This window comes from Microcaecilia unicolor, chromosome 6, assembly GCF_901765095.1.
Source record: "Microcaecilia unicolor chromosome 6, aMicUni1.1, whole genome shotgun sequence".
In the NCBI taxonomy this organism is placed as follows: Eukaryota; Metazoa; Chordata; class Amphibia; order Gymnophiona; family Siphonopidae; genus Microcaecilia; species Microcaecilia unicolor.
The window spans coordinates 108,271,251-108,296,873 of record NC_044036.1 but is presented as its reverse complement, the minus strand read 5'-3'; the positions used below and the strand labels follow the sequence as shown (position 1 = coordinate 108,296,873).

Here is a 25,623-nt window from a genome sequence, read left to right as displayed (position 1 = left end):
CTGACAAAAATACTTTGTATTCTTACTAGCTAAATTGTTTGTCATCAAACAGAGCATATTAGACATCATGAAGACTTTTGTATTTTGTTGTCCATTACGGATGGAGAGGAATATAGCAGATCTATTTGATATAAGAATGTTTATTAGGAAAGATATTGTTGTGTCAGTATTTAAAGCAAAATACTTGTACTTAACAGATTTCTCCTCCAAATGAAAATATTGTAATTACAAACCCTTCAAGACCATGGTGGGAGAGATATCAACCCATCAGCTACAAACTCTGTACAAGATCTGGCAATGAACAACAATTCAGAGACATGGTTACTAGATGCAACAATGTTGGAGTAAGTGAATAGTTTCTTTCTTTAAATTTGTCTTAACTGGCTTAACATTATTTGTCTATAGGCTGCCGGGTTATTGAAAGCTTAGTTGTCCTAATAATGGTGTAAGTCTACAGACATAAGTATCTCATAAGAAATACAATGAGGTGAATTTTCAGCTGGAAAGGGTAAATTATTCATCCAAAATTATGCACAAATATTCAGCCAGTCTGTATGTTGAAGTGAAACAGCTGAATATTCTTGCATAACTTTAGATGTATAATTGTATCCATTTAGTTATTCCTGCTGTTTGCATGGGTTTTTTTTTGTTACATTTGTACCCCGCGCTTTCCCACTCATGGCAGGCTCAATGTGGCTTAAATGGGGCAATGGAGGGTTAAGTGACTTGCCCAGAGTCACAAGGAGCTGCCTGTGCCTGAAGTGGGAATCAAACTCAGTTCCTAAGGACCAAAGTCCACCATCCTGACCACTAGGCCACTCCTCCACTCACTTTAGTAAAATAAATTACAACAAACAGATTACAGTAAAGAATATAAATAAAACACAGATAAATAAAGTATGGGAATGGTAAGAAAGGAAAGCATTCTTTCCATAGATCCAGTTCTGCTTCCCTTTGTATCCAAACCCCTTTACTTCCCTTTGCCCTTCATTTCTTCCTATTTCTTTGTTTCTCCCAGTAATGGAAGATAAAGGATGCAACCCAAGGCACCATTACTCTGGGCTGCCACTCATTGAGGTGGTGGTAATGACTCCCATGCTAACTTGGTGGTAACTGGTCAGCATGCAGTGCTGCCCAATTACCACTGGGTAACCCCTCTACTGAAATATTTTTCTATTTCCACTAGCGCCTGAAATGTTGCACACTGGGGGTAGACCTACTGCCAACGCCCACGTTGGTCTGATGGTAGTTCTCGATTGCCATGTGGTAAGCCCATGGTGGATTTACCGCTGATTTGTAAAAGGGTCCCTAAATGAAAAGCCCTTATACAGCCAGCATCAAGTGAAAGTCCCATAAGAATTTTGACACTTGGCTCCCATGTGTCCCTTTGCTATAACTTTTTTTTTTAAATTTAAGAGATGTAGAACAAATTATTTGACAAATATAAAAAAGGAGGAATGGAGAAATCAATATCCAATATATTACCAAAATTCTCCATCAACATATTGCATATCTGAAGAGGAAAAAGCCTCCGAGCAAAAGCAACAGTCACACAATTGTGCTTTTCACATTCAATCACTGGCAGAACCTTCCTCTCTCCCCCCCGCCCCCCCCCCCCACAACAGCCCAAGGAGATATGACTCTCCATGCTTTCAATTTTAAAACATTTTAAGGCTATTGCACCTTAGCATGGGAAAAAAGCTGCTTATCTTTGATGGCCAACATTTTACAGATCTATTACTGCTGCCTCAGAGAACGTGGACCATATTTATCTCAACTTGTCCTTGGAGTCAAATTATTTGTACAGTAATATGTTTAGAAAGCAAGATGAACCTTTTATTGTAAAATAAAAAGAAATTAATTATATTTCTCTTTACTTAGGTGAACATATATGTGGATGCTGTAATTAATCACATGTGTGGATCAGGTGGTGGTTCTGGTACTCATAGTACCTGTGGAAGTTATTTCAATGCAGGAAGCAGAGATTTTCCAGCTGTCCCCTATTCAGGTTGGGATTTCAATGATGGCAAATGTAAAACTGGAAGTGGAGACATTGAAAACTATAATGACGCAAACCAGGTATGCATTTTATAGCACTAGTGATTGGTGATGGGTACACGTCTCATGACTGGTTACTGGGTTTGTTAAATGTGATTGAGCAGCTGGGGGGGTCGGATGTGTGAGACAGCCTCGTGGTAATGTGGTGGAGACGAACAATATCTGAAAATATGAAACAAGCACAGATGATCCCTAAGGGAGAGGAAGGGATAGCAGATGGTGTGGATAGGCAGACTTGATAAGCCATATGGTCTTTATCTGCCATCATTTTCTCTGTTTCAGTGTTTAATGAGCAACAATTAAATTATTCTTCTGTGGCTTAGCTCTTGATACCTCAAATCTCTTTGCACATTTACTTCCTTAAATCCATACGTTTCAAAATGTAATCAGTCTGAAACAGGCATTGGTGGGTCCAATCTTGCCTTTGTATTCCTACATATAACAGAAATCATAACATGGCGGTACTTTGCATCTTCATTTTTTTTTCAAACATATATACTTTTGTAGTTTTACTTAAAATTGATGTATTAAATATCAAAAACCACTTAGGGCCCTTTTTACTAAGGTGCATAGGCACCTACACATGTCCAATGCACGCCAAATTGGAACTACCGCCAAGCTACCACATGCTCCGGGTGATAATTCCGTTTTTGACATGCGTTCAAAACACGTGGTAGAAAATGTTTTCTACCGCATGGCACTTACACCGCGGTAATCGGCAGTTTACGTGCACTGATGATTACATCCCGGTTAGCGCGTGAGACCTTACTGCTAAGTCAATGGGTGGAAGTAAGGTCTCAGGCTGAAAATGGACATGTGCAGGTTTTAATTTTGCCACACATTTTCGGCCACAAAAAATTCTTTTTTCCTGGCATGCTGAAAAAATGACCTGCACGCATCCAAAAAGCGCACCTACATGAGTGCAGGCCACTTTTAGGTGCGCCTTAGTAAAAGGGACCCTTAGCTTGATAATGAAAATTCATTTGCCTCAGGACCGTTAGCCTTTTACTTAAAATTGATGTATGAAATATCAAAAAGCACTTGGCTTGATAATGAAAATTCATTTGCTTCAGGATCATTAGCTGGCATGCAGCATGTTTCTCATTTGCTGCATCAGGGTTTGGTCTACTGCAGTGATATAAAAATTCAATCAATACAAGAATAAAAAGGTTTTAAATATGTCTCTCGTACATGAGGCAGTTCAAATAAATAGAAAAATGCATTACTATACTCACTCTCAAACATTTGCACACCATTACTATCCAGTATTTAAAAATGGTGGCCAAACTGGAACATTTTAAATGCAACAATCACATCACCCACTGAGCCAATCAGAACTCTCAAACATAACAACTATAACCAATGAAAACACCCTCCAGACATAGTTCTACTTTGTCAATAATTCTCCAACAAAGGTCTTGAAGAGTGTATTTTTAAAATCAAGCCAATGTTGTACAATAGGAGCTGTCAAAACTGTCTGTTTGACACAAGATTTGTGCTCTCTCATGTATGAGAGATATATTTAAAACCTTTTTATTCTTGTGTTGATTGAATTTTTATATCATTGTAGTGGACCGAACCCTGATGCAGCAAATATGAAACATGCCACATGTCGGCTAAAGGTCCTGAGGCAAATGAATTTTCATTATCAGTGTTTTTTTTTTTTTTAATTTCATACATCATTTTTAAGTAAAAGGCTGATGTTCCTGAGACAAATTAATTTAATTATCAAGCTATGTGCTTTTTGATATTTCATACATCAATTTTAAGTAAAGCTGCAAAAGTATATATGTTTGAAAAAAATGAGTGGTTTTGAAAATAAATAGTTGAATAAATGTTTGGACCTATGAGGAGGCAGGTGAGCCAAGAGTTAGGTTGCCCTTGTGAAGCTAGTTGCCACTGAGGTCATAACATAGCTTTACATGAGCCTGCCAGACTTTGACAATTATTTGTAAGTCAAACTTTGGTGCTGGGTTTTTCTCATGCTGTACAAGTATTTGCCCCTGCCTTGTCTAAAAAAAAAATTTCTTCTTTTGGTCAATTAATTAAGATTTATCATAAATTATAGACTAGCATACAGTGTACTGCTGCTATTTACGTGGATGACAGTATTCTATAAATTTAAGTGAGCAAATTGTTCTTACATTTAGGCAACTTGTCATAGAATGAGGGGGATGAATATGCAATGTATTTATTTTAGTATCAACTAACTAGTAATAAGTAAGATAAGCATAAGCAGTATTTCAAGATAATGTTAAATGTAGCAAATTCTAGTGCACATGCTTTCATATTTTTAATACATTTGTTTGTTTGTTTTTACTGTTAATTGGTGAAATTTGAGACTGCATTTGTAGGTTGCAAGCTAGTTGAGGATTCTACATTGGACCTCCAGGACTACAGGCTAATTTTCAGATGGAATCCTTCCCTCCCCCTTCCAACATTTCCTTTTGTCTACTACGCATAGATATTAGAACCTGCTTTTGAAGCAGATACAAATGTTGATATTGGAAAATGCATGCGGTTATTTCCAAGTGAAAGCCTCATGAATATTTTCTGTCTTCTCTGTTGCCATGGATCTATTATACATGATGAGGTGGGGCCATTTTTCATCTGTTCTTTTTCTGTTGGTAAACAGCTGTTTACCTGAAAGGGAAAGGAAAAAGGGGATGAGATTTGATATACTACCTTTCTGTGGTTACAAGTTTACATATTATAGGTACGGTACTTATTTTGAATAGAAAGATTTGGAAGTTGCTGTGCTCATAAACAATGTATAAACACAGCTTTACTGTAAGAATACAGGTTATAGCCTAATTTGAAAATAAATATAACACAATATAAGATATTTGCACTGAATCATTATGTTTCATTTTGCACAGGTTCGAGACTGCAAGCTTGTTAGTCTCCTTGATCTGGCACTTGAAAAGGACTATGTGCGTGGGAAGATTGCCGAGTACATGAATAAACTCATTGACATTGGTGTGGCAGGGTTCAGAATTGATGCTTCCAAACACATGTGGCCTGGTGACATGAAGGCGATTTTTGACAGATTGCACACGTTGAATACACAGTGGTTCCCCAGTGGTGCAAAACCTTTCATATTCCAGGAGGTAAGCAATTTTTTTCCATGTGCTTTGCAGAATCAGTCTACTAAGGGGTCCTTTTACTAAACCACAGTAAAAAGTGGCTTGCGGTAGTGTAGGTGCGGGTTTTGGGCGCATGCAGAAATATTTTTCAGCGCATGTACAAAAAAATGCCCTTTTTTCCCCAAAAAATGGACGTGCAGCAAAATCAAAATTGCAGCGTGTCCATTTTGGGTGTCTGACCTTACCACCAGCCATAGACTTAGCGGTAAGGAATCTGCATTGTAACGACCTATGCATGTCAGATGCCACTTGATATACAGCATAAGGTATAAGCGAAGGTGGAATATATAAACAGATAAGATAGAATAACAGAAGTTAGTTAGAGAATAAGGGAACTAACTTAAAAGAAAGTTGCATGTGGAGTTGGAATGGTGCATGAAAATGATCTCAGCTAGGCAGAAGCGTAGCCAGGTTGAAGGCCCTGGGGGAGCTGAAAGCGGACTGCTGCCGGCTTGGCGCCTTTTTTAAATGCAACAGATTGAGTAAAAAAATAGGAGCCGGCACTGGCGGAAGTCTGTTTGGGGGAGCGGCCACTCCCCTGGCACCCCTCCTAGCTACGCCTCTGCAGCTAGGGTAGGATTTGGATAAGCAAGTCCTGCTGCAGTACTGTATTTGCAGCTTGTGTAAGTCCTTGTGGGGGTGAAACTAGCTAGTTTGTTGCTTCTCCATTGGGAGAAGAGCGAAGCTTTCCTGTTTCCTGAAATATGGGTTGAGCAAAGCCTTTCAGTGAATGCAAATTCAGAGTGTTGGGGCTACTCTCATTAGGGATACTCCTTGAGAGGACCTTAGGGACCTTGGAGGTATATAAGATGGAGATCCTGTTCTTCAAGTACTCTGCCTATTGACTCTGATTAATGTACTAACAACATTCTATTATCATGTAAGTCTTGCTTTGTGAGTAAATTCAAGATAACTTCCTTTCACTACAATGACTTGAAATCATTTTTTTTTATTATTCCCAAGGTTATTGATTTAGGTGGAGAAGCTATTTCAGCCAGTGAATATTTTGGACTTGGACGGGTTACTGAATTTAAATATGGTGCCAAACTAGGCAATGTTATACGCAGGTGGAATCAAGAAAAAATGGTTTACTTAAAGTAAGAAAATATGATTAGCTGTCTATTACTGCAGATCCCAAATTTTGGGGTCCTTTTACTAAGGTGCGCTGAAAATTGGCTTGCGGTAGTGTAAGCATGGGTTTTGGGTGTGTGCCGATCCATTTTTCAACGTGCCTGTAAAAAAAGTCTTTTAAAAATTTTTGCCGAAAATGGATGTGCGGCAAAATCAAAATTGTGTCCATTTTGGGTCTGCATCCTTACCGCCAGCCATTGAGCTAGCGGTAAATTCTCATGAGGTAACCGGGTGGTAATGACCTACGCACGCCAAATGCCACTTGGCTCTCGTCCGATTCATGTGTCCGAAATAAAAATTATTTTTCAGCCGCTCATATCAGCTGCACACCAAAAATGAAATTACCGCAAGAGCCATGTGATAGTCGGGCGGTAACTCCATTTCGGTGCACGTTGGACGCGTATACGCTTAGTAAAAGGGCCCCTATTTTTATCTACAGTGCTTAATCATTTTTTTTCTGGTTAGGAACTGGGGAGAAGGGTGGAGTTTCATGCCTTCTGACAAAGCGCTGGTCTTTGTGGATAATCATGACAACCAAAGAGGCCATGGAGCTGGTGGAGCTTCTATTCTCACGTTCTTTGATGCAAGGTAGGAAATTCTTCCCACAATAGAATGTTTTTGTTGGGATATTGAAATGTGTATGCATTTTCAGTGGCAGGACCTCTTCACTGTTTTTGGCTTCCATTAGAGATTTGCTTACAGACAGATTTAATATATATTTTTGAAAGAAACTAAAAAGACACGTGTTTTCTCAGGCTTTTTCTGATTAGGTTTTGATGTGTACTGTAGATGATTTGATGTCTTATTGATGCCAGTCTTTTTAGTTTCAATAGACAATATATAAGCTTTTTTAACTACATAAACAAACAAACAAAGAAAAAATATTTGTACTGGGATTCAATACTTGTTCTCTAATTTTTCTCATACTATTGCTTAGATTGTACAAAATGGGAGTTGGTTTCATGCTTGCTCATCCTTATGGATTTACACGTGTTATGTCAAGCTTCCGTTGGCCAAGAAATTTTGTCAGTGGGAAGGTAGGTGGTTCACATTACATTTTCAATTTAACAGTAAGATTGCTTACAAAACATTTTAGTTCACAAAGATGAATGTATTCTATCTGCAAAATTTGCAATTTTTGTGCCAGAAAATTTTATAGATGTTATTGCTGTCTTTAATGCTAAGGATGTGAATGACTGGATGGGCCCACCAAGTTATTCAGATGGAACTACCAAACCTGTTACAATCAATGCAGATACTACCTGTGGCAATGACTGGGTCTGTGAGCACAGGTGGCGTCAGATAAGGTACAGTAAACCACAGGCACCTGCATAATCCTGGTAAAGGTTTCAGTCTGAGGAATATATCCAATAATAAATAATTTTTGCTGTTTTTAGGAACATGGTTGGTTTCCGTAATGTTGTTGATGGTCAGCCCTTTGCAAACTGGTGGGACAATGGAAGTAATCAAATAGCATTTGGGCGCGGTAATAAAGGATTCATCATTTTTAATAATGATGACTGGTAAGTGTGCTGGAAACATTAATAATCTTCTTGTTCTTAATGACAGGCCAAAAAATATGAGCCCAATATTTAACCTCAGCAGTCAATGGTTAAGTAAATCATCAACTGCTGCAGTTAAAATGAAACCAGATATTTAGCCTGGTACCCTGACACCATAAGTCACTAAATATTTTGTTTCAGCCCAACTCAGAAATGCTGTCCTCTTAGCAGTGATATTCAGACCCCTAACTGGGTAGCTGATCATATACTGTAAACTTTGGTCAGTCTTTGTGCTGTTTTGACTATCTGATTAGCAGTCTAAATATGGCAGTCCAGGATAACCTCCAAATCCATCAAAGCTCCCTGTTCATAGACCTCCCCAGCACTTTCTGGATAGTGCCAAGGTGGTCAGAGGACATATTCCATAGCACTTTCTAATTAGTGCCACTTACTTGGTTAGCTGTGTCTTGTTATGTCTTTACCCAACTTTGGAAGGCAGTATATCAAAAATTAAAATAAGTTGTAAGGGAAAGGGAAATGGGACCTGATATACTGCCTTTCTGTGGTTTTTGCAACTACATTCAAAGCAGTTTACATATATTCAGGTACTTATTTTGTACCAGGGACAATGGAGGGTTAAGTGACTTGCCCAGAGTCACAAAGAGCTGCAGTGGGAATCAAACTCAGTTCCCCAGGATCAAAGTCCACTGCACAAACCACTAGGCTACTCCTCCACAAATCTGCCCACAAATCTTCCTTTCTCTTCCTGTAATCCAATGGTCCTTCTAACTTGCTTTGATCACCGTCAGTGGCAGCACTAAGATGATTAAAACAGGCTGCCTCAGGGCCTCGGCCTTGCCTGTAACACGTCCTGCTCAAGTGGAAGCAGGAAGTTGCATCAGAGGAGGCTGCAGGTTTCAGAGGAAAGGCCAAGGCCCCAAAACAGCCTGTTTAAATTGCTGTGGTGCAGCCACTGTCAGAGATCAAGGCAAATTAGAAGAATCATTGGATTATGGGAAAGGAGAGAGAGAAGGAGAGATGCCTGATCCATGGGGAGTGGGGATGGGGAAGAAAAAGGAAGAGATTCTGGATCTGTGAGAGGAAAGTGCTGCTCTGCTGGACCTGAGGGGAGTTACAGAGGGACAGACAGACAGGCAGAAAGAGGTGCTGGAGTTGCGAGGGGGATGGATAGATGCTGGACCAGTAGGGGAGGGGCAGGAGTTTTTTGAGGGGAATGAAAGAGGGAGAGAGAGAGACTAGACTGGGGCAGGAGAAGAGAGGGGGAAATATGTTGAATGGAAGAGCATGAGAAAGACACTGGACCCAGTAGAGGAGTACAGCGCTGCGTAACCCTGGTAGCGCTTTAGAAATGTTAAGTAGTAGTAGTAGTAGGTGGGAAGCAAGAGGGAGATATACTGGTTCCAGGGTGGGGGTGTGGGAGGAAGGGAAGAGAGAGAGGGGAGGGAGATGGAGACAGAAGAGATGCTTGTCATGGAGGGAGCATAGGGACAGGCACACAAAGGGGTCATACTGGGTGGAGAAGGGATAGGTATTCACAGTCAATGCTGCATATGGGGGGGGGGAGTAGTGACATAGAGGGGCAATGCTAATCACAGGGGAGGGATAGGAACACAGAGGGGGAAATGCTGGACAGGACAAGACACAGAGGGGAGATTCTGAATGTAGGGGGCACTGAGTGGGCAGATGCTGAACATGGAAGGAGGATAGAGACTGGGGAGATGCTCAATTAGACAGAGTAGAAGATGGTAAACATAGAGAGAGGAGAAGAAACGTAAAATTGACAAGAGACCCTGGAGAGAAAAGAATAAAAAAACAGAGAAAAGAATGAAAGAGACTCCAGGACCTAGGCAAATGGAAAAATAAAATACTCAGGCTACAAAGGAAGAAAATAGTATTTTATTCTGAATTTATTAATTGGAATATATCAGCTTTTGGAAATGTGCATCTCCAATCAAATTTTAACAGGTCATCTATTCATTCAAAAAAATCATTGGTCCATATAGTTCCTCACAGAGGGGGGTCCTTTTACTAAGCCATAGTAAAAAGTGGTCTATGGTACTGCGAGCGTGTCTTTTGGTCGCATGCTGGGCCATTTTTTACCACACCTAGGAAAAAGGGCCTTTTTTAAGGGGCCAGAAAATTGATGTGCGCTAAAACTGAAACCAGCGCACATCCATTTTCAGCCTGAGACCTTACCACCACCCATTGACGTAATGGTATGGTCTCAAGCGTTATCTGCATGGTAAGCATGCAGCGCACACCAACTGCTGTTTATTGCCAAGTAAGCGGCCCTGGTAGAAAATGGAAAATTCTTTTCTACCTCTGGATTCAGTGCACTCCAAATTCAGAATTGCCATCTGGCTCATACACTAGCTGTGCAGTAGTGCCGATTTGGCGCACGTTGTATACGCGTATGCCCTCCCTCACCTTTTTAAAAGGGTCCCATAGTTATTTGTGCAAAAAATGATAATTTATAAGTGAAAATTTATTTTTATATGTAATATAAAGAAGTAGTACTTAGCTTCGATAATGGAGATCACCTCTCTCACAGCGATGCGAGTGGAGATGAGGAGTGCGATTCTCCTAGAGGACGGATGGGAGTTGGGTGCACGGAGAGGACTGATGGGAAGTGGGGTGCACAGGGGTTGGAAATGGGGTTCACGTAGAGGACTGATGTGAGTGGGGTGCAAGCAGATGACTGATATGAATGAATGAGGTGCATGGAGGGTGCATGCAGAGGACTGATGTCAGTGGGGTACATACAGAAAACTGAAGTTTGTGGGTGCACGCATATGACTGATATGAATGGATGGGGTGCATGGAGGGTGCATGCAAAGGACTGATGTCAGTGGGGTGCATGAGGGTGGAAGTGGGGTGCATACAGAGGACTGACGTCAGAAGGGTACATTGGAGGGTGGGGAGTAGAGTGCATGCAGAGGACTTGTGTGAATGGAGTGCATGTGGGGTATTGCTGCATGCTGAGTCTGACTTCTTGAGGTAACTTTTTCTGTTGTGTCATGTGTTTTTCATGTGTGATCAAGGTGCAGTATTCTGCTAGCATGAAGTATTTGCAGCCTTTTTTGTTTTTGTTTTTTTTGTTTCACTAGGTTGTGTACTGGTGTTTTAGAGCCCAGTGTAATTATAGTGCTGCCTTTCCACGCATAAGGTTGTAGCTCGTCCTGTCCTTGGAATTAGTGCTGTTATGGTTTGGTAAGGTTATGAGTGTGTTTTTGCACAAGTTTGTGTATAGTGTTTTGCAGTGGAGAGATTGTGTGTTGGCCTTACTGGGGTGGCACCAAAACATCAGAAAGGGTGTAGAGCCTAAATCATGACATACTACCTCTTGAAGGATCTATATATGGTCGTTAATAAAAGGAGCTCATTGTGAACACTATCCACCCTAAAAAGGTGTTTTGTGGCTCTACATGAGAATTGTGATATGATCCCTTGTTTCATATTGTTGACGGTCTGCATTTTCCGTATGGGCGGTATATTGGTATATTAGGGTCTGCCCAGTGTAATATTTATGGTACAGTAAGGTTCTGAGTGTGTTTTTTTTTTTTTTAATTTATTTATTTATTGGTATATTTCATTATTTCACTACAAATTGTGAATATGCAATCGGCATTACAAACAGGAAATACATATAAGAATAAATCTCAAGGCCTATTCGTCCACAAATTAAGAAACATTTGGTTCCAAGAATCAAGAAATATGAACAACAAAAGGTAATAAAAAAAACAAAAACACCCAGTTGCTACCTCGGGTTAACGGCCCTAGCCTGCTATTTATGGAGGGCACACAACATTCATATCTACTCTAGCATCAAGAAAATCTTTTAACTGTTTAGGGTCAACAAATTGAAACTGTTTGCCCTCCAGCAGTAAATTACATATACAAGGAAATCGTAATACAAAATTTATTCCCAATGCCAACGCTCTAGGACGCTGTTCCAAAAAGGCCCTGCGTCTAGTTTGTGTAGGCTTTGAGAGATCTGGAAAAATACGGACCTTTGAGCCCATAAACAGGTTTTCTAAATGTCTTAAGGAAAGTCTTAATACAGCATTGCGATCAGGCTCCAAAACAAAAGTGACAAGCATAGTAGACCTCTGAGTAATAATTTCCAGTGAACTCTCGAGGAATGAGGTTAGATTCATTCCATCCCCCACCACTGGGGGGTTTCCATCACCTCCCTTTGGGTTCCAGATGTAATAGGCCCGTGTTATGGGGGGCAATGAATCCTTATCCATTCCAAGAATGTCCACCATATATTTCTTGACCATTTCAACAGGTGGAATTAAAGGAGACTTAGGAAAATTTAGGAACCTAAGGTTAAGTCTCCTAGCCTGATTCTCCAAGTATTCCATTCGTTTATGAAGAAAAATATTGTCCTTAACCAGAGCAGTCTCTAAAGTTCCCATTTCTTGCAATTTGGTATTCATATTTTCCAATTTCGAGGACTGCTGCGCAGACACCTGTGCTTGGAGTAGCGCAGCTTCTGAAAGAGTTTTTATATTGTCAGTATTTTCTTTTAATGTGGTTTGCATAGAGATTTGAATGTTGTGTACCATGTCCCATAGTGACTCTAGTGTCACAATTGCTGGTCTAAGCACGCCACAAGCTCCAGGAGGGGGTTGAGTTTGAGCACCAACTTGAGACAGTTTAGTAACAATGTCCTGAGGAAATACCTGTAGTGCTGATTGAATTAGTACTTCTCTTGGCTGGGGTTCATTCTCTAACGCTGCAGTCCTTCCCTCGAGCAGTTTGGGTTGAACTCCTTCGTTCTCCGTCCCTGCTTGGGCTGCCAGCAATTCCCTTCCGGGCTGAGGCGGAGCAATGCGCTCCACAGGGCTCAGGGAAGCCCCGTTAGCGCTCTCAATCGACGCCGACGCGTCGAGAGCTGCAGAAGGGGTCGAAGTTCCCCGAGGTCCCGGTAGCTGCCTCGGGAACTGCAGAGTCGTCTGCCGCCACGCCAAAGGTGCCTCAGGAGCCGAGGAATGCTCCTTGACTTTCCCCCTCCGTTTCCCCATCGTAGAGGTTACAGAGGCAGCAAGAACGGCAGAAAAAAAATGGAGTCACCTCAGCAGCAAACACAGGTGCGTCCGGTCAAAGCGCCATCTTGGACTTTTTCCTGAGTGTGTTTTTGCACAAATTTGTGCATAGTGTTTCGCAGTTGAGCGATTGTGGTTAGTATATGCTTTGAGCAACCACTTTATTCTTTGACATATGATACGTATCTCATATCTAAAATTCTTTGACATATGATACATATCTAATATCTAAATTTAATTAAATGTATTAATTGTCAATGGGGTGGAGCTAGGGTGGGGTGGAGCTAGGTGGGGCGGGGCTAGGATGGGGCCCCACCAAATTGGTCTGCACAGGGCCCCACACATGCTAAGACCAGCCCTGCTAGCACTCTCTCCCGATCCAAACTCTCTGGTTACTCAGTCAAGGAATTTATTGAGATTTGTCTGAACAAACCTGCCTCTATTAACACCATGCTGCCTTGGGTCTTGCAATCCATTGGATTTCAGAAACCTCACTCTTCTCTGTTGTAGAAGCATCAGTGGCGTAGCAACGGTGGGGCGGTGGGGGCGGTCCACCCCGGGTGTCATCGGGTGCGGGGGTGCTCCGCTTCCACTGCTCCGCCTTTAAAAAATTTGTTCCAAGCGCCGGAGAGTGGCAGGCAGCGCCCTCGCGGTAATAGGAAGTTGCCTCAGAGGGGGGCGGGACTCAATGTGGGAAGGGCGACGACGTCAGCAAGATCTTCTTTACTAGCAAGGCAGATGCGAGGCGCGCTGCCTGCCACTCTCCGGCGCTTGGAAAAAAATTTTAAAGGCAGGACAGGGTAGGAGCAGCAGGAGAACGATCTCAGCTGTCGAGATCGGGGGGGGGACTCAGAGGGGGAGAAGGGGATTAAGGAGGGGTGGGGGCGCTCAGAGGGGTGCTTAAAGGGGATTAGGGAGGGTGGGGGAGCTCAGAGAGGGGAGAAGGGGATTGGGGATGGGTGGGGGAGCTCAGAGGGGTGCTTAAAGGGGATTAGGGAGGGTGGGAGAGCATCAAGGAGGGGAGAAGGGAATTGGGGGGGTGGGGACCTCAGAGGGGTGCTTAAAGGGGATTAGGGAGGGTGGGGGAGCTCAGATGGGTGCTCAGAGAGGGGAGAAGGGGATTGAGGAGGGTGGGGGTGCTCAGAGGGGGGAGGGGAGTGCTCAGATGGGAGAAGGGGTCTGAAGCTGGAACTGGGGTCTGACAAGGGGGCAGGAGGGAAAATGGGTCCATGCCTGGGGAAGGTGGGAGAATGGGTCTGGGGCTGAAAGGGGGGATGCAAGGCATGTGGTGGATGAAGGGGACTGGAACTGGGGGCTGAAAAGAGGGGGCAGAGAGAGAGGGGACAGATCCTGGATGGAAGGGGGGCACGTGAGGGAGGGCAGACCCTGGACGGATGGGAGAGGGAGGCCTGGACGGATGGGAGAGGGAGGGCAGAAGGATTGAAGGGGCAGAGAGAAAGGGCAGATGGTGGGTGGAAGGGGAGAGAGAAAGAGGGCAGTCTGGGGCAAATGGTAGATGGAAGGGGCAGAGATAGAGGGCAGATGTTGATGGAAGGGAGAGAGAGAGATGGCAGACTGTAGCAGATGGCGCATGGAAGGGGCAGAAGTGGATGGAAGGGAGAGAGGGCAGACAGTGGATGGAAGGAGCAGAGAGAGAGGGCAGACACTGGATGGCAGAGAGAGAGTGAAGACAGATGCTGGATAGAAGGAAGACAGTGAAAAGATGAGGAAAGCAGAAACCAGAGACAACGAACTGTAAATATATATTTTTATTTTTTTTGCTTTAGGATAAAGTAGTATTGTAGCTGTGTTAATAAATGTTTATAATAGAACATGTAAATAAGGTAATCTTTTTATTGGACTAATTTTAATACATTTTACTTTCGGAGAACAAAACCCCCTTCCTCAGGTCAGGATAGGACACTGTAACAGTACTATACTGAATTGACCTGAGGAAGGAGGTTTTGGCCTCTGAAAGCTAAATGTATTAGTCCAATAAAATGATATTATTTGTTTTATTTCTATTTGTTAATTTGTAACGTGGTGATTGGTATTTGTTAGTTTTTTCAAATGTACATCTGCTGTCTTTATATTTTGCACAGTACTAGAGGACATTTTCTGTTTCTGTGGTGTTGCATTGTATGCAGAGTCTGGCATCGGGGGTTCAGTTTAATTTTTGTCTAAATAGAAAGTTTATGATTACTTATTCTATAGTGGATTAGGGTGTATCTATTTGTGAAAAAGACATGGCTTTCGGTTGGCATTGACTGTGCAGGATCGACGATCTGTACTAATCTGTCTGTTTTCGTTTTACAATAGGTGAATTGATGTTCTAGTGCTCACTGTAGTGTTTAAGATGCTTTCCTTTTCCTTGTGTGACTCGTACAAATTACTGCTTATGGTATGGTAGAATTGCTCTATAGGTCCTGAGTGTTTTGTATTCTCGGTATGCCTAGTACTGGATTTCGGTGGGGGGGGGGGGGTTGTTAAAAAATGACCGGCCCCGGGTGTCAACTACCCTAGCTACGCCACTGAGAAGCATTTCCATTAATTTACTTACCACAGAGGTTAGACTAACTGTAGTTCCCAACCTCCTGATTAGGTTATGCTTTTGTGGAGAGAGACCACATCTGAACTTCTTTAGTCCTTCGGTAACACTCCTGATTCTATAAAAGCATTGAAAAGTTCAGACAACGAAGCCACCTGAACTTTCCTAAGTTTTTTCAGTAACATTGGATGTTTGCTATCCTGCACCATTGCTTTGTTCACTTTTAGATTAGTTAGATTCTTTTGAACATAGTCCTCTGAAAATCATTCAGATTCTAGCACACTTCCATTCCTATTTATGTTTGTCTTCTGCGGTCATACTCTCTGTCCTTCATCTGTGAACACAGAACAGAAATATTTGTTAAGCAATTTCACCTTATCCTTATCAGCTTCTACATATTCCTCCCCTTCACCTTTGAGTCTCACAATTCCACTTGCACTTCTCCAATCACTAACATATCTAAAAGAAAAGTTTTGTCCCCCCATTTTGTTTGCATTTTTGCTTTCGTGACTACTAGCTTCACCTAGCTTTTCTAGATATTGTGGCTTGTCTTCCTCTTACTGTGATATTGTGTAGTTTATGAAGGCTAACTGTTTTTTCCTCACCTTTTCAGCTACTATTTTTGAGAAACAAAGTGTCTTTCTTTTTCTCTTACTTTTATTTACTATCCAAAATGTTGTTGCCCATTAAATAGTTCCTTTCAGTTTTGTCAACTGCTTTTCTACATCTCTCAGAGGTTCTCATCCAGCTAACAACTCCTTGAGGTTATCTCCCATCTCAATAGTTAGATTTTTTTTGAAGTCTAGAATCTTTACTTTTGAATGAACCCTCTTAACACCCGTGTTATTATTGAACCACACCATCCAGTAATCACTGGATGCCAGATGATCAACCAGTATAATATCAGAAATAGTCTCTCCATTTATAAACACTAAGTCTAATATGGCTTCACTCTGTATGGATTCCATTACCAATTGGTGGAACAGTTCTCCTTGAAGAGGGAAAGGGAAATGGGACTTGATATACCGCCTTTCTGTGGTATTTTGCAACTACATTCAAAGCAGTTTACATATATATACAGATACTTATTTTGTACCTGGGGTAATGGAGGGTTAAGTGAGTTGCCCACACTCACAAGGAGCTGCAGTGGGAATTGAACCCAGTTCCCCAGGATCAAAGTCCGCTGTACTAACCACTAGGCTACTCCTCCCTTTGAATCCATGGTCTCCCTATTTCTTGATGACCCTTCATAAAGGATGTCCCAACCAACATCTGGCATGTTAAAATCACCTATTATTAGTACTTCCCCGTTCATAGATATATTTTGAATTTCTTCAGTTAAATCTCTGTCCACTTCTTTTGCCTTTGAAGAAGGCCTGTATACCCTTCTCCAATTCTGTCAGGCCCCCCCTTTTTTTCTACCCTGTCTCTCCTGAACAGATATAGCCAGGTATAATTATATCCAGTCATGGTTCTCCATGGATATTGCACCTGGGTCTCCTTTTTCTTCAGGTCCAAGTAATTGTACCACCACCTGGATTCCCAATCTTCTTAGACTCACGTGCCCCTCATATCCCACCTAGACACTTATATATTTTGTTCCCCCTAACTTATCAGAGAGGTCCCTAGATGTGATATCCCATATCTCATCCTGCCTTTATTCTGGTTAATGGGTAGAAGAGAGGGTTGTTGCCATAGAACTGCATCCCCCTCGCTTTCCTGCCCTTTTAAACCTCTATTAAAAGCCCCCTACTCTTCTGTGCCTTCCTTTAGTAAAACAATTTATTAATTCCCTCTCCCTTACCTGCCCCCCATTGTCTGTCCTACCCATCCTGTTCTGGTTCCCAATGACCTCTGGCTAGGGTAGCAACCCTTTTATACAGCCAATGCCCTTTATATGGCTAGGCTGCCTTTATTTCCAAAAATAAGGTGGCAATTTTTTTTAAATATCCACTTTTTATGGTGGCTGTATATTTGTTGGTAAAACATTTTTCTTTGCGTTCCTTCTTCTACTATTTGTGTTCCTTATGCACAAATATGAGGCCATTATGACATTCTGATTAGGGTTGTACACTAGCATTCTGGGTTTACTTATATTAATATTAGTAGAAGTACATAAAAAAGTATCTAATTTATACGGATTTTATAGACAGAGGATGGGGAAATAGTTTTAGTTCCTCAAATCTTCAAAGGAACTTTTCAAAACTTTCAACAAAAGATCTTGGGAATGGTAGGAAAATAATATTTTTTGTTTTGCCAATTGCATGCATTTTATTAATAAATCACAAATGAAGACGCTTTAATGTCGAAGAAGTAACTAACATTGATTTTACTCATTAAACTTTTTTTTTCTATAGGAACTTGGACGTAACCTTGAAAACTGGCCTTCCTGGTGGCACTTACTGTGATATCATTTCTGGTCAGAAGGAGTACAAACGCTGCACTGGACAACAGATCCAAGTTGACAATGATGGCTCAGCACATTTCCAGATTAGCAACAGTGCAGAAGATCCTTTTGTTGCTATTCATATCGATTCCAAATTGTGAATTAAGGATGTGCATTGGTTAATAACAGCATGGGATGTTTCATGTTGTTTTTGACAGAAATCGACAAAATGTAGTTTTCTTTTCCTCTGTCCAGTAGTGCATATCCTTCTGAAAGATTGCACACTACTGGAGACATTGCAACCATAATGAAAACATTTTAAAAAAATGAACAAAATGAAAATCCTGTAAATGACATGTGAAATGATACAAAACAAAATTTATTTGGGCTGTAAATCCCTATCGTAAAGCAATAAAATACTATGACCAGATTTTGCGCTTATTTCCTTGTCTTACGAAATCATTTTTCTGAAACATAAAAGGTTGTTCAATAAAGATTATATACTAAATTATCTCTAGTTCAATTAATATTGACACTATTCTAGCATGCTTTATCATATTATAAATGTTTATAGTTTTTAGAAAGACATCCCATCAATATTCAGTGGCATAGATACCATATAATTTTAAACATATATTGGCCATTTAAAATTCTAGATATTTTCAGAGCCAGAACAAATGATTAAGGGCCTCTTTTACCAAGTGGCAGTAAAAAGGGCCCTGCAGTGGCATCAGAACATGGGTTTGCTGCGCGCCAAGGCCCTCTTTTACCGCTGCCTGGTAAAACGAGTTAAAAAAAAAAGAAATGGCCATGCAGTAAGTTAAACATTTTACACATGACCATTTTCTGGGGGAGTCCTTACCACCAGGAGGCGATAAAGGTTTCTGCGCTAATCCAGAACTGACCAGGCAGTGTGTGGGGCTGCCCAATTACCGCCAGGTAAGCCCCTGGCACTATTCTCTATAATTTTCTCCGTATCCTAACTCTCTGATTGATTCCCTCATGTCTCCCCTGATTCTCCTTCATTTTGAGTTATTGTTTTTATTCTTTGTTAACCACTTCATGCCCATATGTGCGCCATATGTGCGCCATAGTAATATATCAAATGTGCTAAAATAAATAAATAAATAAATAACTTAATTAAAATATATATATATTTTTTAGCTCTGGAAATGACACTTTGCACACACTGGCACTACTGCTGGGCTCCTGTGGTAGACCAATGGTAAGGCCAATTTGCCATGCACCATTGCCACGGTAGCCCTACCACGGCTTCGTGAAAGGGCCTCTAAATGTTTTAAAGTTATACCTGTTATTTAGCCATCAGCACTTGGATAAATAGGGGGATTTCTATAAATAGTACTCAAAAACTGGTGTCGGGAAAGTTTGGTGCTAAGCGTTTTCTATACAGTGCGCTCGCCCTTTATAGAATAGCATTTAACCTTGGTTTCCACACCTAACTCTGGGTGCTAGACTTACACCTGCTGAAATCTGGTGTAAATCCTGATGTCCAAGTTGGGTGTAGAGGCCCATTATTCTGTAACACTGCATGCAATGCTTTGGAATGCCCATGCCCTGCCCCTCCCATTGCCACACTCCCTTTTGAGTTGCACACTATGGGATTTAGGTGCTCAGTGTTATAGGATAGCACATAGCCAGATGCACACAAAAATTCTAATTCGTGCCAATTAGCATCAATAATTAGTTGTTTGCATACAATTATTGATAGTTAACAGCTCATTAGCCAATTAAGTTGTGCATGCATATCGCCAGCACACCCAAATCTGGGTGCCAAATATAGAATCTGGGGGTTAGTGTATAAGTTCAGTGGCTGAATGTTACCATAGAAGGCATAAATTTAGTCCTATCTCAGTTTACCCCAAATTGCTCCCTGTTTCTAGGGGTGTGCATTCGTGAGCGTGTATTCGGTTCATTTGGATATTTAAAAGCATGCACAAATAGCTTGTACATGTATACCTACCAATTGATATGTGTACAATAGATGTGTGCATAAAAAGTGTATAAAAACAAATAGATGTAAACTTGAAAAATGCACAAAAATTGGAAAGAAATTAAACAAGCAGGAACCAAATTGTTTATTTTTATCATTCAAACGTATAACTATATTCGGTACACCATTGTTCTTTCAGTGTATCATAAATATAATATAATACATCACAGTTCATTTTTCCAAATATTTTCTTCTACCCACCCTCTCATCCCCCTCTCCTTCCCGTGCCCCTTCTTTTCTTCTGTTAAAGATTTATGCATTTGCCAATAACTCATTTCAAAATAAAAATATGCTACCAAACATTTTGTAACTGTGCTTTTTTTTTTTTTTTTCAATAATTTTTATTAATAAACATCATAATAAACATATCTTCCTTAATACAAAGTATATACTTGTATATTTCCTCAATGGTGTACAATTCTATACAGCTCTCACCGTAAACATTCTCTTTTATCAATCAACTATAAATCTGCAAATGTGCAAAGACAAACATTAGTTTTCATTTCTCCCCCCCCCCCCATCCCCCATCCCCCATCCCCCCCCCCCCCCCCCCCCTCCCCTTCAAACACCTATTACTAACTCACTTGGGTCATGGCTCTAATGTGTGTCCAAAGTTCATCATTCATATTATAAATTCCCAACCGTTTATCGGTTAGTTTCTCCATCTCCTCAATTAGGGAAAGCTTTAGGATCCAGTCTTGCTCTGTTGGTGCCACCGGCTGTTTCCAAAACCGAGCAATGACACTCTTTGCAGCTGTCAAACACATCCTCTTCAGACGTCTTTGCCATTTGACTCCTCGTCTGTTCCCTAAGCCCAACAGGCACCACTGAGGCTCACATAGAAAGTTCTTGCCTGTATGGGCAGTTATCTTTGCAGTTATAGTTTGCCAATATACTTGTAATTTCCCACAGGACCACCAGATATGTAAAAAAGTTCCCACATCCGTTGAACATCTCCAACAATACTGTGAGGCCCCTGGAAACATCATATGTAATCTATATGGGGTAAAATACCATCTCGAGAGTACCTTGAAGGCATTTTCTTTTAACAACACGCATGTTGATGCCTTATTAACTTCCACAATAATGGCCTTCCACTCATGAACTGTCAATTCCTTCTCCAAATCTTTTTCCCATTTAGTCATATACAAGCATTTCTCAAAACTCACTCCCCTTATAAATTTATACAGCCTGGATATAACTCCCCTCATTGTTCCCAGTGAGCCCCACATGTTTTCTAATACCTCATAATCCTCTGGATCGTTTCTTAGCCATCCTTGTGTGTGAATATAATGTTGGACCTGCAGATAAAAAAATCTGTCCCTATCCAAAACCCCATAATCGTCCTTGAGCTCTGTAAATAATCTCATTTTCCCATCTTCCAATAAATCTCGAAACCTCAATATGCCCCTCTCCGCCCACCTCTTTGCTATCGGATTTCCCAGCCCCACTCTAAATGTAGGTTCCCCCCGAATACAGGCATATGTAGATGTGATTCTATTTTTCCAAAAGCGTGACCTAAGGGAACCCCATAATGTCAATAAATGCCCTACAAACGGGTTGGTAGTAAGCCTGCCCACAGTGGGGTAAGTTGAAGATGCCCATAGTACTGACTGCAGGCTATGCCCCTGCACCATCTCCTGGTCCATGTGTGCCACCACCGACCATCTTTCCTGACCCCACATGGATATCAGTTTCAGTTGTGCAGCCCAGTAATACCATTCAAGGTTCGGGACCCCTCTCCCACCCATCTCTGTTGAACGCCAGAGCAGCTTCCTGCTGAGCCTGGGAGCCTTGCCCCCCCAAATAAACTTCACTATAGCTTGTTGTAGAATTCTCAACTCCCTCCCAGGGATTGCTACTGGTAATGTTTGAAACAAAAACAAAAGTCTGGGCAATATATTCATCCTAATCGATGCTATCCTTCCCCACCATGACAGCCACTTACCCGTCCAGCTCTCCATATCCTTGCGTATTTGATGGAATAGCGGTGTATAATTTAGCTGATATAGCTGAGGAATCTGAGCAGGTATTTGAACTCCTAAATATTTAATTGTATCCCTCCTTAGTTTGAAAGGAAAACTTCGGGAGAGCTCTTCCATCCTAGGTTGTGCTATAGACACCCCTATCATTTCTGATTTGTCATAATTTATCTTAAAACCAGAGAGCCTACCAAACTCCTCCAACTCTGCCATCAATATAGGAAGATGCATCCCCGGGTTGTTTACAAAAAATAACACATCATCGGCAAATAACGCCAATTTGTGTTCAAAACCTCCTATCATTATTCCTGGAATGTCCACCGATTCACGCACCCTCTGAGCCAAAGGCTCAATCGAGATTGCGAACAACAGTGGTGACAGCGGACACCCCTGTCTAGTGCCCCGTTCAATCTGAATAGCGGATGTATACCCCCCGTTTACTTTAATTCTTGCCACGGGTTTTGTAACTGTGCTTTTATGTGGTAGGGCTATGAACCTCCCAAACCCTTTCCTCCTTTCTCTTTCCCCCTTCACGTCTCTTGACCTACATTGTCATTACTAATGTTACACTAATTAAATAAACAGAGATTATAACTTACCAAGTTCCTATAAACTGATTTTTCAATGCCATTAGCTTTGCCATATTATAAATCTGAACTCCTTCCCTAGATGGAGAATAAGGCTTGTACATATATAGGTCACTAATTTTACCTCCTCTTCATTCAATCTTAGTGCTGGATCTTTAAAAAGAAATACTATAGGAGACAAAACAACTTCCTTCTTAATCATATGACTAATGAATTGCTCCACTTGCTTCCAAAATGGCACTATTATAATTGAATCCCAACAAATATGGTAAAAAATGTTCCTTTATCCCTGCATCTTGAGGAATGTACCATTCCTCCTTTGTGTCAGGGAATATTTTATGTAGCCATTTCAGTGTAAGGTATTAATTGAAAGGATATTGCTCTTGGTGATTGATGACTTCTCTTGTTTTAAATTAATGCTGACTATCTCTGTTTTCATCATAGATGCTACTGATCCATAAGAGTTTAGTTCCCTAATTCTGTGGGTCAGCAGCTCTGTAGTTACTACAAATTGTTTGGGGGACTACAGGCATCATAAAGGGCCGATACACTCTGTAAAATGCCTTTCTTTATTGACAAAGTTTACTATCATAGGTAGACAGTCTTTCGATATTGGGTTCAATACCTTCCTAATATTGGTATAAGACCAGAATAGTCAGGATGTACTAGATGGGACAGCAAGATTAATAATCAGCTATTCATATAGGCTCTATTGGCAGTGGTAAAAGTACACAGATTCTCCTGCAGGCCAAGTCACACGCCAGCCCCATTTAAAAAAAGGATGTAGAAGTCAGACTTGACATGTGCAGATCAGGACATCTCCAGTTTCAGTTATATTTTAGAACAGAATCTGCTGATGTAGAGGCTGTTCTAAAATAGGAGACAGAACTTGATATACTGCTTTTCTGTGGTTACAATCAAAGCAGTTTACATATTATATACAGGTACTTATTTTGTACCTGGGGCAATGCAGGGTTAAGGGAATTGCCCAGAGATACAAGGAGCTGAAGTAGGAACTGAACCTTGTTTCCCTGCATTACAGGCCACTGCACTAACAATTAGGTTACTCCTCCTATGAGAAATAGATGTGTATGTGCTGAGTGCAGACAATATAAACACCAATATCAGAAAAATAAACATATAGGGGTTGATATACAGCTGGTGGGAGGCAGCCAACATAAGTGCTCTGTTTGGCACTAACCCTGGATATTCAATGCTGGGCTGTTTCCAGTGGCCAGCATTGAATATTTGGTTTCATTTTTGGCCACCGGAACATAACTGGTTAAGCCAAGATTCAGCACTAAGGGGGGTATTCTATATATGGCGCCTAAAAAAATGAGTATTCTATAATTGGTGCCTAAATTTAGGTGCTGATTATAGAATACACTTAGTTGATATTTCAGCACCTAAATCTATGCACATCCATTTACACCAACGGAAGTGTGGCATAAATCCCGATGTGTAGATTTAGGCACACTGGGCCATAGTTGTTGTTGTTGTTACATTTGTACCCCATGCTTTCCCACTCATGGCAGGCTCAATGCGGCTTACATGGGGCAATGGAGGGTTAAGTGACTTGCCCAGAGTCACAAGGAGCTGCCTGTGCCTGAAGTGGGACTTGAACTCAGTTCCTCAGGACCAAAGTCCACCACCCTAACCACTAGGCCACTCCTAGTCTATAACTAGGTGCATAAATTTTGGAACACCCACGAAATACCAATTTCCTCACCTATAACCACGTCCCTTTTTGCCTGTGCACATTAGAAGTTCGGCACACATCGTTACAGAATATGCATTGTGACTTGTGCACCTAAATTCTAATTAGTGTCAATTAGTGCTCATTATTGCTTGCTAAGTTATCAGTGCTCATTAGCTTATTAAGTTAATTACATTGTGCACATTGTTATAGATTCCACGCCGATCTCTAGGTGCGCTATATAGAATCTGGGAGTTACTGGTTAATTTCCTAGCAATTAAAGTTAGGACTGCTATTTACATGGTTCTTTTTGTCCGCTTAACCTAGCGCTGAATATCGGGGCTAACCGGCTATATCATACGATATAGCCAGTTAGCAGCTATGCACTAACCATGGGTATTCAGTGTAGATAACTGGCTATCACCTGCTGAATATTAGCAGTTAGCAGCTAAATGCTATTTAACCAGCCAGGAGTCATTCCTGGATAGTTAAATAGCACTGAGTAGGGGAATAGAATACAGATGTTTAGAAAGCAGACACATAACTGGTTAAGTTTCTAAGCTTGCAAAGATAACCGGTTATGTTCTGGCACATAAATACCAGCATATAATTTGTAATCTTTGTGATTTTAGAATCATAATCAGTTATGTTTCCAATGCTTTCACAGTGACCTTAACCTTGGCGTTTTGGCATTTGATGGAGCCAGAAACCACTGAGGTATTATGAGATCGACCAACCCTAATTCATCCAGTGAAATGATGCTCAGCAGCAGTTGTTCACAAAATCCTAAACGTGCTTGGGAGCAGGTGGATATTTTAGGACATAGACATTTAGTTCCCTTCTAAAATGTGGACTAAGGATTAGACTCAATCAATAGCGAACATATTTGGGAGCCAAAAAAATGCTCACCAAGCCCTATTCTATAAACAATGTTGCAAGTTAGGCGCTGTTTAGAGAATAGCTCTAGAACTGGGATCCACATCCAACTTTGGGCATGATGATTTAAACTGACTGAAACTTGGTGTAAAATCCTTGTGCATAAATTTGGCATGGATCCCCTGAATTCTATATATTTACATCTTTTGTGAATGCCCCTGACCACCCATGTCCCTCCCTTGGCCACACCCCTTTTTACTTACATGCTAAAAGATTTGCACTCAGCCTTTTATAGAATAGCGCTTAGCAAGATGCGTGCGCAAATCCAAATTGTTGCCAATTAACACCAATAATTGATTGTGCCCAATTATTGGTGCTAATTAGCCCATTATTCAATTAAACTGCACAGGAGGTAAATGTCTATGATCTTGTCACTCCCTTGTTCCACACAAAACATGCTCCCTTCCATTTGCACACACTTAGCTCTAATACATGCATATCCAAACATTTATGTATGATTAATGTTTATCTGTTTATGCATGTATAAAACCTGAATAGGGTTTGTAAAATGGGGGCCATAATAAATCAATCAAACCATATCAGTTCATCCTTTCCCTGATACTATGTC

At 41.1% G+C, this 25,623-nt stretch overlaps 1 protein-coding gene across 1 annotated transcript in view; it reads left to right on the top strand.

Moving 5' to 3' along the window:
• Positions 1-18,257, top strand: part of LOC115471867 (pancreatic alpha-amylase-like) — a 50,887-nt gene extending 32,630 nt beyond the window's left edge. The window contains exons 3-11 of the mRNA XM_030205750.1: positions 198-344; positions 1,882-2,079; positions 4,938-5,168; positions 6,168-6,301; positions 6,801-6,923; positions 7,273-7,372; positions 7,521-7,642; positions 7,733-7,858; positions 17,815-18,257. Of these exons, the coding sequence (XP_030061610.1) occupies positions 198-344; positions 1,882-2,079; positions 4,938-5,168; positions 6,168-6,301; positions 6,801-6,923; positions 7,273-7,372; positions 7,521-7,642; positions 7,733-7,858; positions 17,815-18,004 (1,371 nt within the window). The 3' untranslated portion in view covers positions 18,005-18,257. The remainder of the gene's footprint in view (positions 1-197; positions 345-1,881; positions 2,080-4,937; positions 5,169-6,167; positions 6,302-6,800; positions 6,924-7,272; positions 7,373-7,520; positions 7,643-7,732; positions 7,859-17,814) is intronic.
• Positions 18,258-25,623: the final 7,366 nt, after the last annotated feature.